Source organism: Xiphophorus maculatus, chromosome 11, assembly GCF_002775205.1.
Source record: "Xiphophorus maculatus strain JP 163 A chromosome 11, X_maculatus-5.0-male, whole genome shotgun sequence".
NCBI lineage: Eukaryota > Metazoa > Chordata > Actinopteri > Cyprinodontiformes > Poeciliidae > Xiphophorus > Xiphophorus maculatus.
Window position 1 is genome coordinate 26152071 of NC_036453.1, and position 20149 is coordinate 26172219.

General features: G+C 40.6%; 1 protein-coding gene across 2 annotated transcripts in view; it reads left to right on the forward strand.

Annotated features, from left to right (window-relative positions):
- The window catches only part of LOC102223977 (protein spinster homolog 2-like), a 77764-nt gene extending 60899 nt beyond the window's left edge, over positions 1–16865 (forward strand). Inside the window, exons 11-13 of one of the 2 annotated variants that reach the window (XM_023342262.1) lie at positions 2623–2783; positions 10637–10689; positions 14716–16865. In XM_023342262.1, the coding sequence (XP_023198030.1) occupies positions 2623–2783; positions 10637–10685 (210 nt within the window). In that variant the 3' untranslated portion in view covers positions 10686–10689; positions 14716–16865. The remainder of the gene's footprint in view (positions 1–2622; positions 2784–10636; positions 10690–14715) is intronic. The other variant, XM_023342261.1, reaches the window with a different exon arrangement.
- Positions 16866–20149: the final 3284 nt, after the last annotated feature.

Consider the following 20149-nt stretch of genomic DNA (forward strand, 5'->3'; position numbering starts at 1 on the left):
CACTTCTTGCCACAGATTCCAAATGAAATTCAGTCTGTACTTTGACTAGGACACGGCAACAAATAAAAATGTTTTGATCTCAACCATTCCGCTATAGTTCGGACTCTATGTTTAGGGGTATTATTCACCCGGAAGGTGAGCCCAACCAATTCTGCAGCCTGTTACGAACTCTAACCAGTTTTGTTCTGGGATATTTAGTATTCAGTTCCATCCAACATCCCAACAATACCGACCTGCCTCCTAAACTGATGCAAAGTGTTAGTTTTACACCACATACACAGTTTTGCATGTGTCCCAAAAGTCCACTAATTAGGTGACTTATGAAGGCAGAGGGGCCTGAATTCATGCTAATCTTTTTAGATTTGTATTTGAAAAAATGAAAAACAGGCATCCTTTTCCTTTCACGCACTGATTTGTGTTGATCCATCATATTAAATACCCCAAAAATACATTATTTCTTGTTGTAACCTAAAAACATATAGAAAAGTTTGAACAAAATGAAGTCTTAGACAAAGCACAATTTAATAGCACTCTTATTACTGACATCCATCTTTTTCATGAGTCAGATTAATGCCATTCTGGATTACTCCCACATTGCCCCACGGTTCTTCAGTCCCCCCGGATCCACTCCACTCCACGCCATAGTTCTCTCCTGATGAGTGACATTCTGAGCGCCCGGAGGTTTCGCGCGTCCTCCGCAAAAGCCCGACTGACGAAGCTCGGAACGCTCGGAGTGCGTCAGTGTCCTGAGCTGAGGTTTAGCACACGAGTGTGATGGACCAGTCGTGACGCACACCAAGTGGGGGCAGATATGCAGTCGCCCATGGATATTGGCTGGGGCGACTGTGAATTGGCAAAAAGAGATGGAATAGCAGGAAAAAGCAAGTGGTTATTGCCAAGCAACCACAGGAGAAAGATAGGGAATGACTCAGTTATTTTGGTTCACACTGAGGTTTTGGGCTTGAGCACCAAGCAGACCTGAAGACGAAGCACTGAGGTCAACAATCCGGATCCGGTGTGACAGAGCTGCTTTTTAGTGGTCACGCCTCAGGAAAATTACCACCTTTTTTGAAAAGCTGCTTTATAATATTTGAAATTCCCAGAAATTTGAGTCAAGACTCATTTTCATCAGAGAGTATCAGACTGATGTCAGTCAAGAATCCTCCTGATAAACACAACCCAGACTCCTCCTCTGCCGGTAAAGAAGGACCGTACCACGTAGTTGGTAGCAAAGGAATGCCAGAAACAATCTCTCCATAATCATCCAAGAAATGCCTTCTGGCAGGATAATTAGACCGGCAGCAGTTCTCTGCTTATTTTTAGATTTGCTGCTCTGTGCAAGTCGCAGAGAATTTAGTGTTCTTGATGAAATGGGCCCTTCACCGGCCACACACACACCCCTACATGCCCCCACACACACACACTGCTGCCACCTGGGTTTTTAATGGTTCTTTCCCAATACACGTACTCCCCTCGCACAGATTCACCTCCTTCAATATCCTCCTTTTATAAAGACAGCTTTTTTCTGCAGTGAATGTCAGTCTGCAGAAGCTAACATGAAATCAGTGTGGCAGAGCCACTGCAGTCCTGCTGTTCGCCTCCCTCTGACCCCTCCACACACATCTAGCTCAGCGTAGACCATTAGTAGCCTCTGTCGCCATGTGATTGGCAGTGGGACCGCCTTATGGGTGAAACAGAGAGACATAACAGGTCACTTAACACCCACTTTTCTTCAGCTGTTGTTCCCCTTCAGCTGTTCCCCTACACATGACACACTGAATTCTAAGATAAGTCGTTAGCTGTCAAACCCTGCCTTGAATTGGAGAAAAAGTGCATACAAACGTGAAAACCAACACCGCGTAGTGTGTCGTAGAAGGTTTGAATATTTGCCTTACGATTAGATGTCGATTAATGGTTTATTAGACGTTTAGATCGTCTTTTATTGTTGTAGTTTGGCCTCCAACCAGAAGAGGTCATCCTTAAAGGGAGCCGGCTAGATATACAGGAATAAAAATGGCGGCGCCTCACCAGAAAGAGAGAGAAACGGTTCAGACAGTGTCCGTTGTGGGATGCGAAATGAACCTCTGTGGGAGCTTCTGTTTAGAAATATAAACACTTGACAAGCTCCTTAATTTTTTTTACCTTAATATAGCTTATTCAGCCGTGCTGCATGGCGGAGCAGTGTCAACTTCTCAACCAAAAATTACTCATGTGCTACGAAGGTGAGGATGTGATGACAGAACAGTCTGGGATTAAGTGTTGCAAAATATCTTTTTCGATTCAGCAACATAAGATGTTCAGGCTGTTTTGTTATATTTCATAAATATGTCCACGTTTAATAATTTACGAAAACCACAGTTGACACACAAAATTTTTTAAATATAATGATGTAGGCCTACTATTTTTTTAAATTCGCAGCCCATACTCTTATAGAAAGACGGTTGACCCAATTGAAACAAGATAGTCAGAGTTTTAAGGAAATGGTTATTAATTAATCATTAGATGATTGATAGGATCAATCAACTTTAGGTTGACTAATTGATCACATACTTACACCCCTTCTTGGTGACTAGCTTTTATTTTTTTAAATGTTTTCTCTTTTTTCTTTGTGTCTGGCTGCAGATCTCTGATAAGCTACAGGAGAGATTTGCTTCATCTGAACTATGGAAGTTCCTCAGTTTGGGCTATGCCCTCATGCTGTGTCCCTTCATCATTGTCCTGGGGGGCATGTTTTTCCTGGCCACGGCACTGTATTTCCTGGACGACAGGGAAAAGGCCGAAAAGTAAGTCGCATTATTAAAACAGCTAATTATTTCATCTATCATTCAGCAGCCCCGTCTTTAAATATTTAACGCTTGCTCGGGTTGTTTGTCGATGACTTTCTGACTAAGAGCTACAAGGACGCCAAAGAAATTTGGTTGATGTAGGAAGAATTGGGTTTTAGGGTGTTTTTATTTCCTTTCTTGTGGGGTTTGCTGGTAACTTTTATGTTGTTACTGAAGTTTGACGTGCTGCTCAAACATAATAACAAAAGACCCGCAATATCTGGGCCAACAGAAAACCCCAGTTAGCTAAAACTCTCCCACAGTCTGTTGCACTCACCAGTTTGTTCAACTGCTTCCCCTCTCATTCACATACTCATCTTTTCCTTTTCTTATAAGCACCAAACACATGAATCAGTTGGAACAAAAGCTGGTCAGGGCCTTAAAAGTCTAAAACAAGCTCTGTATTTTTTTTTTATGGCGAGACAAAACTTCTTGTTTCTTTTTTGATCACATTGGCTTGCTTCCCTGTTGCCAGCGCTTACAGAAATGACTTCCTTCCTGTGGAAGATGTGGAACATTTTTAGACAGGATGGCGATGTGATGTCTGATGTCCGTCCACAGACACCTTGTCTTCGCCCCTTAGGAGGTCATTATTCTGTCTCACGCCTAAAATTATGAGAAAGACATTTTATGCACGGGCAGACAAGAAACAGAATAGAAAATACTATCATTTATAAAAAGTTTTCAAATTTGCAGAAGAGATTTGAGGACTGGCCAAAATCTTCAACTCTCAGCCAGCCTGTGACTACTTCCTCTTAGTGCGTCTATGCTGTACTAAAAAGGTATCGGCGCAGACGCACGCCCACGGCTGCCACAGCTGAGACTTGTTGCGGTTTCTATTTGACCTTTTCCAGGAACCCAAAAAATATATAAAAAAGCGGGATGAAAAAAGCGGAACATGAACTAAAAGAGGACACGCACTCCTGAAACTGTGCCAGTAATAGATATTAGCCCGTAGTCCAAGAAGTGGTTCAAACTAAAGCCACACTATCAGACGCTGCGGGCAGACTCCAACTAATCACAACCCGTTGACTTTCACCCAGCACCACGGAGGACAAGGCCACACTTTCTGATGAATAGTTCACAAATAAAAGAAAACTACAGAGACTCACATTCAGTCTTTGTTAGTCGAAATCTCTTTGTTCATGTTTGGATGCTAGCTTTGTAATTTACTGTAATTGTTTTGCAGATTTTTAAGTTTCAGAAATAAGTGCATATGAATTTTGATCAATTTAAAATGACTTTTTTTTTTAGGTTGCCAAAACAAAAATAATTATAAGAACTACTTATTGCCAGGTTGGAAAGAGTTTTACTTAATTGTAGAATTTTTAAAAACACGCAGGTGGAAAGTAGTGGACATCAGGTAAGAAACTATTTTAAGAAAACCCAGTATTTTCCCCTAGACAAGTTGTTTTAGCCATTTTTGATACGCTGTTTTTGAAGTGTTTTGACTTGTTCGTCTGGACTTTATTCACAAGTGCTGCTTACAAATGTACTCTGAAAAATGTTTTTTTTTTCTATCAAGGGAACTGCAAACATTAAAGATTGATTGGCAGGGAAAGCCTATTGTAACTCTGAGTAAGTAGAAATCTTTCTGAAGAGAAGAAAGGGATAACATTTGTTTGAAATGTTCAGTCAATGACTCAATGTCATTTTCATAATGTAGGGAAAAGGACAACTTAAGAGGGTCAAAAATACATTAGGAAAACCACAGTAATTTTTGTGAACTTTAGGTTTAGCATGCTTGAGCTTGAACTGCAATTCGTTGTTTACTTCAACCAGTGTAGCCAGGTGCGCCGTATAGGGGGGGAAAGTTAGGATGAGTCCAAGGGCCCCTGACCGACAGGGGCCCTCACACAAAAAAAAGTCTTATAGAAATATATATTTGAAAAAATGGGGGGACACTGTCAAATACAAAATTAATCATATAGTGTTTTTAAAATAGTTTTTGGGGTATAAATCAAATGTTGCCACTACCAGACCAAAAAGCACACATCCATATTTGAGAGATAAAAAAGACAAGAGTGTCAGTTTGTAGCCCAGTTTTTCTCCGAGAGAGGTGTTCAGAGTGTGCAAGATTGTCAACCATTTAGCATAGTTAGCTTAGCTACAGATTACTGTTTGCTTCCATTTCACTAGCATTTAATGAATGAAGGAAAGAATTTAACTTGTACCTTTACTTTTTACCACACTTAGCAACAGATGAGTCAGTCAGCAGCAGCTTTAGCTCCGATAGCAGCATTACCCCTCCCCCCCGTCACAGTGAGAGAGGTGAGCAACACTGTGTTCAATTTATGTGGATTTTTGTTGTCTCTCTACTCTTTTTACAATTACACAACAAAACAATTTATTACTCAGAAATTCAAACAATCCTTAAAAAATCTTCCATTAGCACACTTGGAAGTGAGTGAATGAGGTTGATTGACAGCACTAAGACCCTCCTCCTGTTTCTGATTGGTTGTTTTTGGTCAGAACTGTGCATTTCTTGTTGGTGGGGAGAGACATGTCAATGAGCTAAAACTAATAATAAAAATGTAAGAAACCTATTTGCAGTATGTGGACTGTTGCATGTAAAATTCACTAGCAGTGAATATTGTGCTAGTGTTAGGGCTGTTGTAAATGATTATTCTAGTAATCGAGTAATCTATTGATTATTCTTCCAATTAATCGAGTAATCGCATAAAAAAAATGATAAAATAAAATATTGATAAATTTGCCATAAAATCGGTGTTACTATCGGATATCAACATCAGTCCAGTTTTTCATTTTTGAACTTCCCTAACTGTTATTTTTTTGTAGTTTAGTAACAATAATAGCACACTTTCTAAGTTAACCTGAAGAAAAGTTATACAAAGATCTGAAATAATATTCACGTTAATAATAAAGAGGCAGGTTCACAAATGTGCTTATAAAAATTGCCTATACTCCAGCTTTTAGTTCATGTGTTCATCTCCAGTCAGTTTAATAGACGAACTCTCACCTTGCCCCATACCTGTCAAGCTTTGACAAGACAAAAAAAGACAAGTGTTAATTTACACCACAGTTTTTCTCCGAGAGAGGTGTGCAGAGTGTGCAAGATTGTCAACCATTTAGCATAGTTAGCTTAGCTACAGATTACTGTTTGCTTCCATTTCACTAGCATTTAATGAATGAAGGAAAGAATTTAACTTGTACCTTTACTTTTTACCACACTTAGCAACAGATGAGTCAGTCAGCAGCAGCTTTAGCTCCGATAGCAGCATTACCCCTCCCCCCCGTCCCAGTGAGAGAGGTGAGCAACACTGTGTTCAATTTATGTGGATTTTTGTTGTCTCTCTACTCTTTTTACAATTACACAACAAAAACAATTTATTACTCGCAGAAAGACAAACAATCTTTATAAAATCTTCCATTAGCACACTTAGCAGTGAGTGAATGAGGTTGATTGACAGCACTAAGACCCTCCTCCTGGTTCTGATTGGTTGTTTTTGGTCAGAACGGTGCATTTCTTTAGCCATCAGTAGCAGCTCAGGGAGGAAGTGGAGGAGATTGATCTTTTCACAGATTATCTGTTTCATAGCAAACTGTCATGACATAGTGACAGCTTTAACAAATATGGAAAAAACATATTTTTTATTAAAGTTATATACTGCAGCTTGAACAAAACACAACAACATAGCATTTATTGAGAACTCTGGATTTGTTCATGTATATTTTGCATGTTGCTTGTGACTGTTGCTGGTTGGGGAGAGACATTTCAATGAGCTAAAACTAATAAAAAATGTAAGAAACCTATTTGCAGTATGTGGACTGTTGCATGTAAAATTTACTAGCAGTGAATATTGTGCTAGTATTAGGGCTGTTGTAAATGATTATTCTAGTAATCGAGTAATCTATCAATTATTCTTCCAATTAATCGAGTGATCGCATAAAAAAATTATAAAATAAAATATTGATAAATTTGGCATAACATCGGTGTTACTATCGAATATCAACATCAGTCCAGTTTTTCATTTTTTGAACTTCCCTAACAGTTATTTTTTTGTATTTTAGTAACAATAATAGCACACTTTCTAAGTTAACCTGAAGAAAAGTTATACAAAGATCTGAAATTATATTCAATTTAATAATAAAGAGGCAGGTTCACAAATATGCTTATAAAAATTGCCTATGCTCCAGCTTTTAGTTCATGTGTTCATCTCCAGTCAGTTTAATAGATGAACTCTCACCTTGCCCCATACCTGTCAAGCTTTGGGTTTGAAAATACCGGAAACGTCGCCTGGAGTGGGGCGCTTAGGATGGTGGGGGCAGGCGAGCGAATGAGCGTAAGATGGGGTGGAGAAAAGGAAATGGACCAGGGGACAGATGAACTTAAGTCCGGGAACCGGTATACCAGGGGACGAAAGTAAGAAAGTGGGGGAGGGCAATATGGGATATTTACGGCACCTTCATTCGTCACAATCAGAAACTCATCTACCAGCCATGTACCGCCACGATGCTCTCCGCCACCCGTTTGTTCAGACCGGAATATATGAAATTTATTGTGCGGTTTGTCGGTAAAGTTACACTTACACTGTAACCATCAACTACTCAGTGGCCCGCCGTGTTCAGTCTATCCGCTCACCTGCAGCGCTCTTCCCGCCGTTCGCTTTCTACTAGCAGCTCCCGGAGGAAAAAGGTTGCCGTACTCCAGGCACTGCGACAGTCATTTTAGGGATGTCTATCGGTCCCCTAAAAACCATGAAAACCCGGGCATTATCACCAATCAATAAAATCCCCACGGGCTGAACTTGAAAATTGGATGTTATGCCGATAACACTTAGCTTTCGTCAACAACTGCGAGGCGGAAGTGAGAGCTCCGCGTAACGCAAATAATGTCCCAGCCGGATCACGGTGCGCTAAATAATAAAACATAAATTAACGAAGCTTCGAGGCAGGTAAATTTTCCTCGAGGAATTTTAATAATTGAGGTACTCGAATCATTTGAGGAATCGCTTCAGCCCTAGCTAATTTCGGTATTGGACCAACAAAAGTAAGCGTCTTTAAAATTGTGACGCTTTTCTTGGGTCAGATAGACTCAAGAAATTGAGTAACAGCAGCTGCGAAGGGGGAGCCCAATTAAAATTTTGTCAGGGGGTCCAAGATTCCTGGTAGCACCTCTGGTTGCCTCTCCAAGACCAAAGAACACACATCCATATCTGCCCTGAACACCTCTCTCTACATGAAATGGTTTGTTCCGCTCAGCAGCAGTCAGTAGCAGACCAGAACGACTGTGGCAGTTACTATGCCACCAAGTAAACTGATAGTCAGTGTTTCAAAAAGAAAGAGAGAAAAAAGACAAGAGTGTCAATTTACACCCCAGTCTTTCTCCGAGAGAGGTGTGCAGAATGTGCGAGATTGTCAACCATTTAGCATAGTTAGCTTAGCTACAGATTACTGTTTGCGTCCATTTCACTAGCATTTAATGAATGAAGGAAAGAATTTAACTTGTACCTTTACTTTTTACCACACTTAGCAACAGATGAGTCAGTCAGCAGCAGCTTTAGCTCCGATAGCAGCATTACCCCTCCTCCCCGTCCCAGTAAGAGAGGTGAGCAACACTGTGTTCAATTTATGTGGATTTTTGTTGTCTCTCTACTCTTTTTACAATTACACAACAAAAACAATTTATTACTCACAGAAAGACAAACAATCTTTATAAAATCTTCCATTAGCACACTTAGCAGTGAGTGAATGAGGTTGATTGACAGCACTAAGACCCTCCTCCTGGTTCTGATTGGTTGTTTTTGGTCAGAACGGTGCATTTCTTTAGCCATCAGTAGCAGCTCAGGGAGGAAGTGGAGGAGATTGATCTTTTCACAGATTATCTGTTTCATAGCAAACTGTCATGACATAGTGACAGCTTTAACAAATATGGAAAAAACATATTTTTTATTAAAGTTATATACTGCAGCTTGAACAAAACACAACAACATAGCATTTATTGAGAACTCTGGATTTGTTCATGTATATTTTGCACGTTGCCTGTGACTGTTGCTGGTTGGGGAGAGACATTTCAATGAGCTAAAACTAATAAAAAATGTAAGAAACCTATTTGCAGTACGTGGACTGTTGCTTGTAAAATTTACTAGCAATGAATATTGTGCTAGTGTCGGTATTGGACCAACAAAAGTAAGCGCCTTTAAAATTGTGACGCTTTTGATGGCTCAAATAGACTCAAGAAATTGTAACAGCAGCTGCGAATCGGGGTCCCAATTAAAATTTTTGTCATGGGGCCCCAAGATTCCTGGTAGCGCCCCTGAGTGTAGCCTACAATCTGTTGCTACTCAAATACTACAACCAGAATTGTGGATGAAAAATGACAAGTAAAATGTCAAAAACCCTTGAATAATGGCTGGCTCCCACTAAAGAGTGAATACCTGCCTATGTGCATTTTCATACAGCACATCTAAAATCTTTGAAATAAAATGCAGTTTGGGAAGCTGGAAAGAAAAGTATTTCCGCTCTTACAATACTCAGCTGCAATGCTACTTAGCATGCTACCTGCTAGAGTTTACAAAGTAGTCGTTCCAGGAGTGCCATTCATTTTCCTTGGTGCTGATTGGCTGTGTCCATGAGAATGGAAACGAAGAAAACTAGCTATTAGCTTAAGCGCTACTGCTAAAATTGTTTGTACTGTTTATATTATTCTATATAAAGGTATGTTTGGCATTTGAGCGATTAAAATTTGGCAGTTACAATAAATAGTAAGGTTAGCTCTCAGGTATATGCATATTTTAACTATTCACAGAGAATCCACTGAATTCACTGTACAGAACTGTAATGTCCAAGTGGAAAAGTTTTCTACCGCTGAAGCTAGTAATACCCTTCCTAAACTTGTTCTTTTAACCCAACGCAACATTCATACTGATGGTAACAATAATATAACATTGATGACATTTTAGTTATAATGATACTTTCTTTGACATTTATGTGTGATTTTGATACATATTACCCTTACAGTAGCTGGACAAGTTAATAGTTTACCTTAGTCAGGCTATCTGCTCCAGCAGTCTGCAGTCAGCTTCTTCACAGACACAACACTCATAGCTGTTAAACTTCAGATTTAAATCAGTTATCAAATAGTACTCACAGGTGTCTCCTTTAATTTCTACCCACATTACTGTTGCGTTTTTTTTGACTCCATATCGTCTATGCTTCATAAAGAATATGAACTTCCCAATGAAGACAAAAGAACAGCAGCAGAGAAGCAGTTTTATTTTTCATAAGTTGCAAACAGCCCCACAGAGAGCAAGCAAAATGACACTGATGGTTGTTCCATGTTACTGGTGGTGGTGTTTATATATTCCATTCATGCCTTAAACCCTACAATTTATAAATTCCCCACGACTCTACAGAGTGCTACTCATTTTTTTCCCCTACCTCCTCTGAGTGTGTCCTTAGAAACTCTGTGCTATTAATAAAAAAAAGGCACGGAGCCGAACGAGTAACTCACTGGAGCGCGTGTGCCTATTTCCAGCCTTCAAGAGTGCTTTATTATTCCTAGCTTCTTTGCTTTTTTTAGCGGCTGGGTTTCCATTAATAGCGCAGCGCAGTGCAGTGCGTACCCGCGCGTTCACGCCGTTCACAGTTCTGCCTGGTGATGTGCCGGAGCAGAACTGTCTCATCCAGATTCAGCGTGTGCATCACGGCTGAAGTGTGACTAAACAGACGGAGAAGGACTTTCTCCGTACGAGACGATACAATTCAGGGGAAATGAACCACGGATATGCAAAGAAAATGATGAAACTTTCATACTTTAATCATTGCTTAAACATATTTTTTCTTTTCAGGCTGAAGAAGCTGATGCAGCAGACTCCACCTTCTTCAGTCAAGGTATGACCAGGTAATTTGCCTTCTGTTCCAAAAGCCACTTAAGAACTTTAGTGCTTTTCACATCAGCACTTTGTCAGGCAGTTTGAGTGGCTGATAACACAAAGACAACCCAGGAACATTAGCATGTAGAGAGCTCCCTGCTCATTAGCTGAGTGGACTCTCACCTGACGCGGAACGTCTCGTGATAAACACTACGAGGCGAGAACGATTGCTCCGTGAACCGTTTTCCCATCGCGTTGTACTCAGGAAGGTTCAGAGAGCTGACCAGCATCTTATCACGACCTGAGCTGCTTTTCCTACTTCCTGCCATTATCAGGCCCACACACACACAGGCTCTGGACTTATTAACCCAGACTAAAACATAATAACTGGCAGCACACCAGCTACGTCTGTATACAATGGTGGAGCTACTGTAGCAGACACTGAATAATAACAAGGATAAACTTTGACTCCCCGATAAGGCGGACAAGGAATCTGTTGTGACTTATTTGTTAAGGTTATCACGCTCAGAGCTAATGTCAAGGCGTTGCTGCTTTCTTTACCAACATGTCAACGTTTCTTCTTTTGTTGAAATACTGTAAAAACACACAAGAGCAAAGAAAAAGGTAGGTCATATGTGCACTTCAGGGTTTGTGCCCATTGACTTTTAGTGGCGCTCTGTTTAGATAAAGAGGTTAGGCAAATGTTGGTTTGCAAAGTCAAATGACTAATATGTGAATAAACAATAAAACAGGAAAGAAGGAACCATTTCAAACCCTCTGACAGCATGTCCTTATTTTTTACGTGATGAAATTATGCCAACTGATAAAACACAAACAAACTTGGGAGCTTACTGGGAAACTGGTAGGATGGGCAGAGTTCAGATGAGGAAAGCAGAGTGATCATTTGCCAACATTGCATCTTCCTGTAAAATTCGAGAGAACGAGCCAACCAAATGGAAAAACTTTGAGGAGGTGCGAGTTCACGTAGATTATGACCCCAGGAGTTTGCTGACTTGAAGAATGATGTCAGTTGTGAAATATGCCTCCCACTTCCAGATAACAGTTAGATGTTTTTCTTTTGCTTTGGTTTCTTTTATGTTTTTGGGTTTGTTTTTTTTATAAAACACCATTTCAAAATTAACACCACAATTTAAGCATTGTTCGAAACACATGTAATCATTTCAGAATGAAGCAAAATGTTATACAAGATGTGTCAGCAATCGAAGCGATAAACACATTTGGTGTTTGCATCTTTATAGACAAAAAGTAAATGTTGCCAATTTTGCAAAAACAATAGGAGTGATTTTTCACAACTCTGTCGGTGATTTAGGATCACCTACAGAAAATCATTCCAAACGTCTTGCAGTAGGCTTGAGAAACCGATGGGAGTTTGTTAAAGTATTCACACACACTGAACCTTTTCAGATTTTGACACATAATGACAAACTTTGTTATGCCTAATCGTAATGTGGAAGAAAAAGAAACAGTATTAGCATTGATTTATTCCATTTAGTCCATAAAGCTTAGCTTTTATGTAACAATTCGCTAAAATGCTACTGTTAGCTTAAATGCTACAATTAGATAGCATTTAATGGTATATAAATACCATTAAGATATTTAGATATCTACTGTTAGTTTAAAACGTACAGTAGCATGTTAGCGTTTCAGCTAACATGCTGCTGCATTTAAGGTAACATGCTACTGTTAGCTTAAATGGTACCATTAGAGTGCGAGCTATCACTAGCATGTTGACGCTACCATTGGAAAGTGTGCCATCACAAGCATGGAGTTTGAATTCATTCTTTCTTTTTTTAGAGTATATGTGTTTATTGGGTTTTACATTTATGTCTTAATTGAAGAAGATGACTCTGTGTCCCTTTGTATTAATTGACCAGGATTCTCTGGGCAGTGTGGTGGCCAGGATGTTACAATGCCGGCACCTCTTCTTTGGGGGCGCCACTTCCTAGTAAATTTAAACAATTTAGACTTTTATAAAAACAGAAATAGTAAAAATCTATACTTTTGTCCTTTACTTCAATGGGTGTCATTAGCGTTGACAGATGGATTTTAGCAGGCGAAAGCTAATGACAGGTGACATGAAAGGCTGGTACACATATCATGTTCCAGAGGCCGGCTCTATGTGTGTGTGTCGTCTCACACACACACACACACACACCCACACACACACACGCACGTTTCCATGGCTATCTTTGTGGGGACTTTCCACTGACTTCCACTCATTTCTACAACCTAACCCTAACCAAAACTTAATTCACACCTCAGTCTTAAATCTAACCCCTGACCCAAAAACAGCGTTTTCCCTTGTGGGGACCAAGCTTCGGTCCACACAAGGAGCAATTGGTCCCCATAACGTTGTATGTGTCAGGAAAATGGTCCCCACAAGGTATTACAAACAAAGGCGCACACACCTCCCCACACACACACCCACACACAGCCAGAGCATGTGTTTCCCACTGTCAAAAGTTGCCAATTATAGAAATCCCTGATCGTTGCATTGCTATCCCAGGTCAGAGCTGAACTGCTCTTTTCTGTCCCATGGAAGAATCACAAAGACGTTCTGCAGCAACTGATTTTCAGCTAATTTTTTCTCCAAATGCAAAAAAAAAATCTGTACATCCATCCTTCACTGACAGCACAGGCTGTTTAGGGTGCGACGCACTTTGAAAGTTCAAGGAGAAGATCCAAAAACTCCAGGATTTATCTCTGACGAGACGTCGAAGGGAATCAGAGCAGATTCGCAGAGGAGGGGAAAAAAAAAAGACATCTCGTCTAAATAAATGAGGATGAAGAGAAACAGTAATCGCTTAAGCCGTTACACATCGCAGGCTATTAATCACCGGCAACTTAAACCTCCGCCGCAGATCGGATACACTGAGATCCAATTAACTCCCTCTGCTGCCTCTTCTGACCGCATCCGCCCTCCCCCTCATCCCGCCGTCCTCCAGGACGTCAGGATTAACGCGAGGGCATCCCCGAGCCTGGCACTGTCAAAACATCGGCAGGAGATCTGACAACGGAGCTTCACCCTCGTGTATTCAGTAACCATGATCCCATATGAGGGGGGGAGAAAGAAGTCACATCACAGGGCAAAACTTTTACCGTTAGAAGTGTTTGTACAGCTGCAGGCGCATACTTTCCTGCTTTGCACTCTTATCATTTAACAAAAGCTCCAAGTCCTCTGTCAGCACTGCCACAGACCACACACACACACACACACGCGCCTACTCACGCCGACACACACCCACATACAAAGTGCAAAGCTGAACGCAAAAAGGAATCTTGGATTTAAGATCATTTCACTTTCTCAATGTGATGAGCGCGCCTTCGCCTTTCATTCTCTGTCTGTTCGCCGATTTGGATCCTGTCTGCCATAAAAGCAGCATTTTGCTTTGATTAGATTTTGTAGGTCTGCCAGGCCAATCAGTCTCCCCTCCCATTAGCTCACGGAGCCAACATTTCCCCAGCGTATTCACGGCAGAGCTATTAGCGGGACGGCCGCTTTTCACACAAATCAAAGCGCCGTTCATGGCTCTAATTGTCTCAACATCACTGGCAGTTTTAGAGCCTCGCTCCCAAACGATACGACCATCGCTGAGGCTATTAACGACGGAAAATCTTCCATCCCAAAACGGGTTGGCTCTGCTCACACTCGACCAAAACATATTGTTTACTTTTGTATATCCAGTAATTCCTCAGTCGAGGCTAATTAACCGGTGCAAGAGTCGAGGTTTATGTGTGTTGCACACAGGGCCGGACTGGGACTCGTTTTAATAAGTCTATTAGCTCGTTAATCGATAACCTCCATCTCTAGTTGCTGTGGTTTAATGCTCATGCTGTTCAGGTTTTCAAGTTGATATGCTGAGTGCAGGAGTATATTTAGGCCACAGTCTGGTCACAGTGTGCAGGCACTTTCAGGAAAGTCCGACCAGATGGCCCAAGAACTGTTGACCTCGGCATTAATTACACAAGTGCGTCCTGCGGCGAGGCCCGACTCGAAGAGCTCACACCCTTCTCCTGTCTCTCTCCTCCCCCAGGTGATCAGCAGACGAGGACCTATCTGCACAGACGTTTAGAGGACGCCAAAATAAAGAGTACCCGCCGTCCATTTTTTATTTTTTTGCCATCACCGTTAGAATCCTCCTGCTGCTCTCGTTTGGTTTTCGGCTTGGAACTGGAAAACGAGGGGAGCGTCTTGCTCCGCCTCGAACCTCCCCAGTTGGGGGCGGGGAGTCGCTTGGGAATAGCTTTTTCGTCCCAAGTCTGCGAGAATCCTTGACGACGCAACTCTTCTGACTTTTTGATGCCATACTACTGAATGCTGACCATGAACCTGCCCTGTCTACCTGCCTGCCTGCCTGCCTGCCTGCCCAACTCTTTTTTGTCTGTATGCATCGAACCATCGGCTGTTAATCTGCACCAAGTGCCATAGCCTCATTTACATTCCTATAAACTTTGCACTGACCACCGACACTCCCTCACGACCTCCTCTCTGACTGCACACAACACCTTTTGCCCCACACAAAATCCAAATTTTCCACTAATTATCCACATTGATCGCAGTATTAACATCACAGTTTACGTCATAATCGCAGTGTTCTTCTAACTGATTACACTGTGCATGTAAACAAAGCAGTCAGCCAAGAGCCAAAAAAAAAAAAAAGTGTTACTGTTTGAAGGTCAGTAAATCAGCCTTAAGAACAGGAGCTTTTCCCCCCAAATGCACACGTTTCCTTTGACCTCTCATACATGTTTTCCTTTGAGCTTTTAGCACTTAAAATGAGTATAGACAGTGCCAGAGAATGTGACAGATGTGAGAACTTTCTGCACATTATTACTTTCTTTTCTTTTTTTGTTTGTGTGTGTGTGTAATGTTGAAGTTTAATACTGGAGGTTGCTGCCAATGATTGTTTCAGAAGGATCATGGTGCTGTTTGCGTGATCTGAAGCGAACACTGGATTTTGTTTTGTTTTTGTTATTTATTATATGCTTACATATGCTTTTCCCAAAAGAGAAATGGAATGCTACTCATTGGACTTGGAGAAAAATATATATATAAATAAGGAGCAATAGGGGAAAAAAAAATTTTTCTTCTTCTTCTTTGGAGAAAACCAACCATTTTGTTATCCTTACTGCCTTATCAGCGAGCTGCTTTCCCTTTAGACGGCTGGCTTTCTGATGGTTGGGTTTGAGTTTCTGGACACAAAAAACCGGCCACACATGGACGGAGTCGCTTTTAATGAAGGGTTGCAGTCTGGTTCTGGGTGGTAATACAATGACAGGCACTGTGAAGAGAGACCTTTCCCCCCCATGCAGCTGTAGATATCTGATCCCCTCCACCCCATATTTGCAGGAAAAACACAAAGCTGGAGAGACAGTCGCCAGCTAATTAGTGATCGAAATCAAAAAGAATTCAAGACACGAACAGGAAAACCTTTAGCATCAGGCATCTCTGACTTAAACATTTCCTGTTACTTAATTTAGCGTAATTTCATCTGTGAGGAAATTTTTATTTTATTTTTTTTAGATCCAGTGCTCCTAGGATACGTTCAGTTTTGAGCGCGTCTTTACTGAAAGGGAAAGGAAGCACTTTCCCGACCTCTAAGCGAACACGGGAAAAAGATGGGCCTGGGGTTCCCGTGGCGACGAGTGACTCTCCATGTGGGCCGGATCATTAGCTTTAGCTTCCCTCCAGCTGCATGGAGCGCTCTGAATGTGATTGTGCCAGCCGGCCGTGTTTACACATCAACTTCTTATTGAACTCCTTACGTTTTTACATTTTCTTGTCTTTTTATGATGTTACCAAATGTTTGTTTTTTTTAACAACTACAACAGATAAATATATATATGGAGAGAGGAAGAGAGAGCTATATCTTGCAGTAACTTTAATATATTGTATAAATGATGGCTTGAATGCAATGTATTTATTTGTTTTGTTACCATAATGAAGAATATTCTATAAAGGGAAGTTTTATAGTTTGAATATACAACACTTTGTTTTCTGTGTCATTTGGTTTTTAAATGCCAAGTAGTTTAAAAATTACTTGTATGTATCACTATTAATCAACACAGTACCTTTACACATCACTAAGAAATCATCCTGTTAACTGTGATCATTATTCAGACATCTCATGTATAAAAAAAGAATATATATATATATATATATATATATATAAACGGAACAAAATGCAATGTGATGGTTTTTAAAGCAGCCTCAATGGAAGGACGCCATGCAATTTGTTAGTTTTTTTTTGTGTGTTTTTTTTTTTACTTTTCTGTTAAAATAACCGATTGAACCATTTTGCACACTTTAATGTTCAGGGAGTAATTTGCAAACACATCCTGGCATCGTCTTCACAACCTCTGTCACAGAAGTATGTCGCTTCATGCCTCCCCTCCCCACCAAATCCCCAGTAAGTGCTGATTTATTTTATTTTTTGAGCTGTCATAGTACAGACAAGAGGATGGCTCAGGAACAGAGTTTCACTTTGCCAAAACCGAGTTGATTTTTTCTCTCTCTCTTTTTTTTAAATAGCCTGTTGCATTGACTTATGCTACGTTAATAATCACTGAGGTGATGTATTAAGTGTGTGCTGTTTCTTGTTATACAAGAATTCTGTACAAAGTGACTTATTTCTGATCTTGAGCAGAAAAGAGATTTTATTTTTGTTTTTAGTCAGTAGAGCTATATGTCGGAGAAATCAGAGGATTTAACTTTAGAAAATGAACTGTGATGCTCTCCCCCCGTCAGGAGGGGCGTGTTTGGGGACTTGTTGATTTCAAAGAAAAACATTGTAAAAAAAAAAAAAATAAATAAATAAAAAGTGTCTGTAAATCAAATAAACTTATTTAATCACTTCATTCCAACGTGTGGTATGTGTTTGATTACTGCTTTACAAGGAGGGAATCCATTAGTTCCTTTGTTTTCTATGCCTGCTTAATCCTTGCACGGTTCCAGAAAAGAAAAGATTATAATTATCTAATTAAAGGGACTTTGATGTTTTTTATTTCCATCAATGAGAACCTGATGTTACGCCAGCATTCCCCATCACCCGAACCTTAATAAGCTTTTGAACATGACGATAAGCTAGTGAAGTGAAAGAGGAATCAAAGTAGAAAAATAAAAGCCTCAAAATGTCTTTCATTGCACCTTATTAAAGCTATACAATATATCATGTCTGCTTGGTAGGATACTATATTTCAGCTCTGGATTTGACCAGCTGCCGTTAACATCCATGCCTAATAGTGGGGGAGAATAAAGGTTGGGACTTTTTGTACTGGTATCACGATGACGTCCATCTATACTTGTTGGTCCTGTGCTTGGTTGGGTTGGTTTTGACTCTGGGGATGCAGAGCAGAACCAGAACCAGAAGACCTGAGTGGCCTGGCAGGTTGACACACAAACCATTACATGTTTTATTACCTGAAACATGTAAATATGTTGTAGAGTAAATCTAAAGGGGTCAAACACCGACCTAATGTAGTGATTCATTTGATTCAAACTCCTTTACAATGTCGCATTTCATTTTCTTCACTCTGAGTTTCATGTGTTGGGTCTGCTTCACTGAAAGCGAGTCAGTTCAAAGCCGTTCCAACTATTTTATTTCAAATAAACGCCACGTTTTGAGAACTGAATCCCATCTACTTCTTCCTGGGCTCATCTTTCTTTTTTTCGCAGCGAGAGAAAGTCAGAGTTTATCCCCGAATAAGCTACAGTATTATTGAGGTTTAGTCAGGCAAGCCTATGTTGAGCTCAGTTTATGAAGCCACCTGAGTGGCTTACAGGACACAACACAGACACAGGGCTCCATCCATGCTGAAGACGCAGTCAAAAGAGCTAATATTTACCTTCGCAGGAAGTTCGGAAGTCCTCCTACAAAAGGGCCTCTTTGTTCCGACGCTCATTACAGAGAGCATTGACGTGTATTTGCGGCTAATAACCACTAATGGATGCATCTATGAGTAGGCTGCACGAACACAAATAGTAAGTACACACTGCATTTGTGCCAAAAGCTTCAACGTGTTTCAGGCAGGTCTTTCATTTACCTGAACCCTGTGTTCACCTTTAAGGGGAAGAAGAAGTACTCGGCGGGAAAACGACCCAGAGAGACCAACACCCTTTTCCCCACAAACAGGCCAAAATGTCCGCAGTTGTCAGATGCTCCAATCGTCAAATCAGCAACACCTACTTATGCGGCAGGCAGGAAACACAGGGGCGTAGGCAGGAAAAGGGGAGCCATTCTAGCAGGAATTGGAGTTTCCATTTTCCACTTTTAAATCACAGAGGACAAACTCTGTAGAACACGCAGGCTAAATTATGGAGACGAAGAAAAAAAAAAACCTGCTGGAGGACGTGAAGCTTGGAAATGTCAGTCGGTTTTAAAGTTTCAATGGTGTATTGTTTAGGCATCTTTAATGTCAGTGCCCATGTTCAGGCACGCCTGCCCTGCTGCGGTCCCACCTATTGAGCCGATAGAGGGGAAAAAAAGCTCTTTGACTTCATTTAACACCCTTGATTTATTCACTGCAGCGTAGCTTAAACTGTTGCACCTAAAGGGGCAGCATTTCCAGGTACATAGTGCCATTTTGTAGCACAATCAAGTAACTACATTATCTCCAGTTGTAATAAAAAAAAAATGCTGTACATATTAAATGTGACTTAACACTTCAAAGAAATTAGATTTTGTAATTTAATGCCTTGAAATTGGGCCTTTGTCTTTTTAAAAACTCCTGCTCTTTTTGAAACTCCACTTTCAGGAAGTCACCACAACATGGCTCCTCTATTAACCCTTTAACGACTTTGTACCAGCGCTGCACTGACGAGGAGCTCAGCAGATGCGCGGTTTCGCCAGGTGTTTGCTAATTACTGCTGGCTGGTCTGAAGGAACTGAGTGGGGGAGGGCTGCTCCGTGAGGCAGAACCTTTTTTATGTCTGAACTTTGACTATAACTTTGACCTGTGTATTCTCTATCCAATCTGACTGAACTGTTTGCAATAAAGCACAGGCAGAATTTTCAGCATCTGTTCATAGCTGGTGGAGACATAGCCTAAAAGACTTGAGGTTTTAGACATGGGCAGTTTCACAAACACATTTGGAAGTAAAATGTACCAATTTGAGATTGTAAAGTGTAAAAATGTGAACAATTTTTAAACACCTTGCACACTTTGAACATTTATCCCCCGTAAATGTTCAAAGGTTCACTGTATATATATTATGCAAGCGACCATATATAGCAGTGAGTGGTGACTGATTAAAACATGAGAAGGCTTGTGAACGCTTAAATTAAAATGGTTCCTGCCTAACAAACACTGACAGTGCTGTCAACATGAGCTCATTAGGATTTTTACGACACCGTAAATTTATGTTGTGGCAACACGCACAAAATTAACTTTTCTGACTTTTGTAGCAAAGTCTCGTAATAGCAGTCAGTCAACAGGCATAAATCAATGCTGCTCAGAGATCTTCATTCA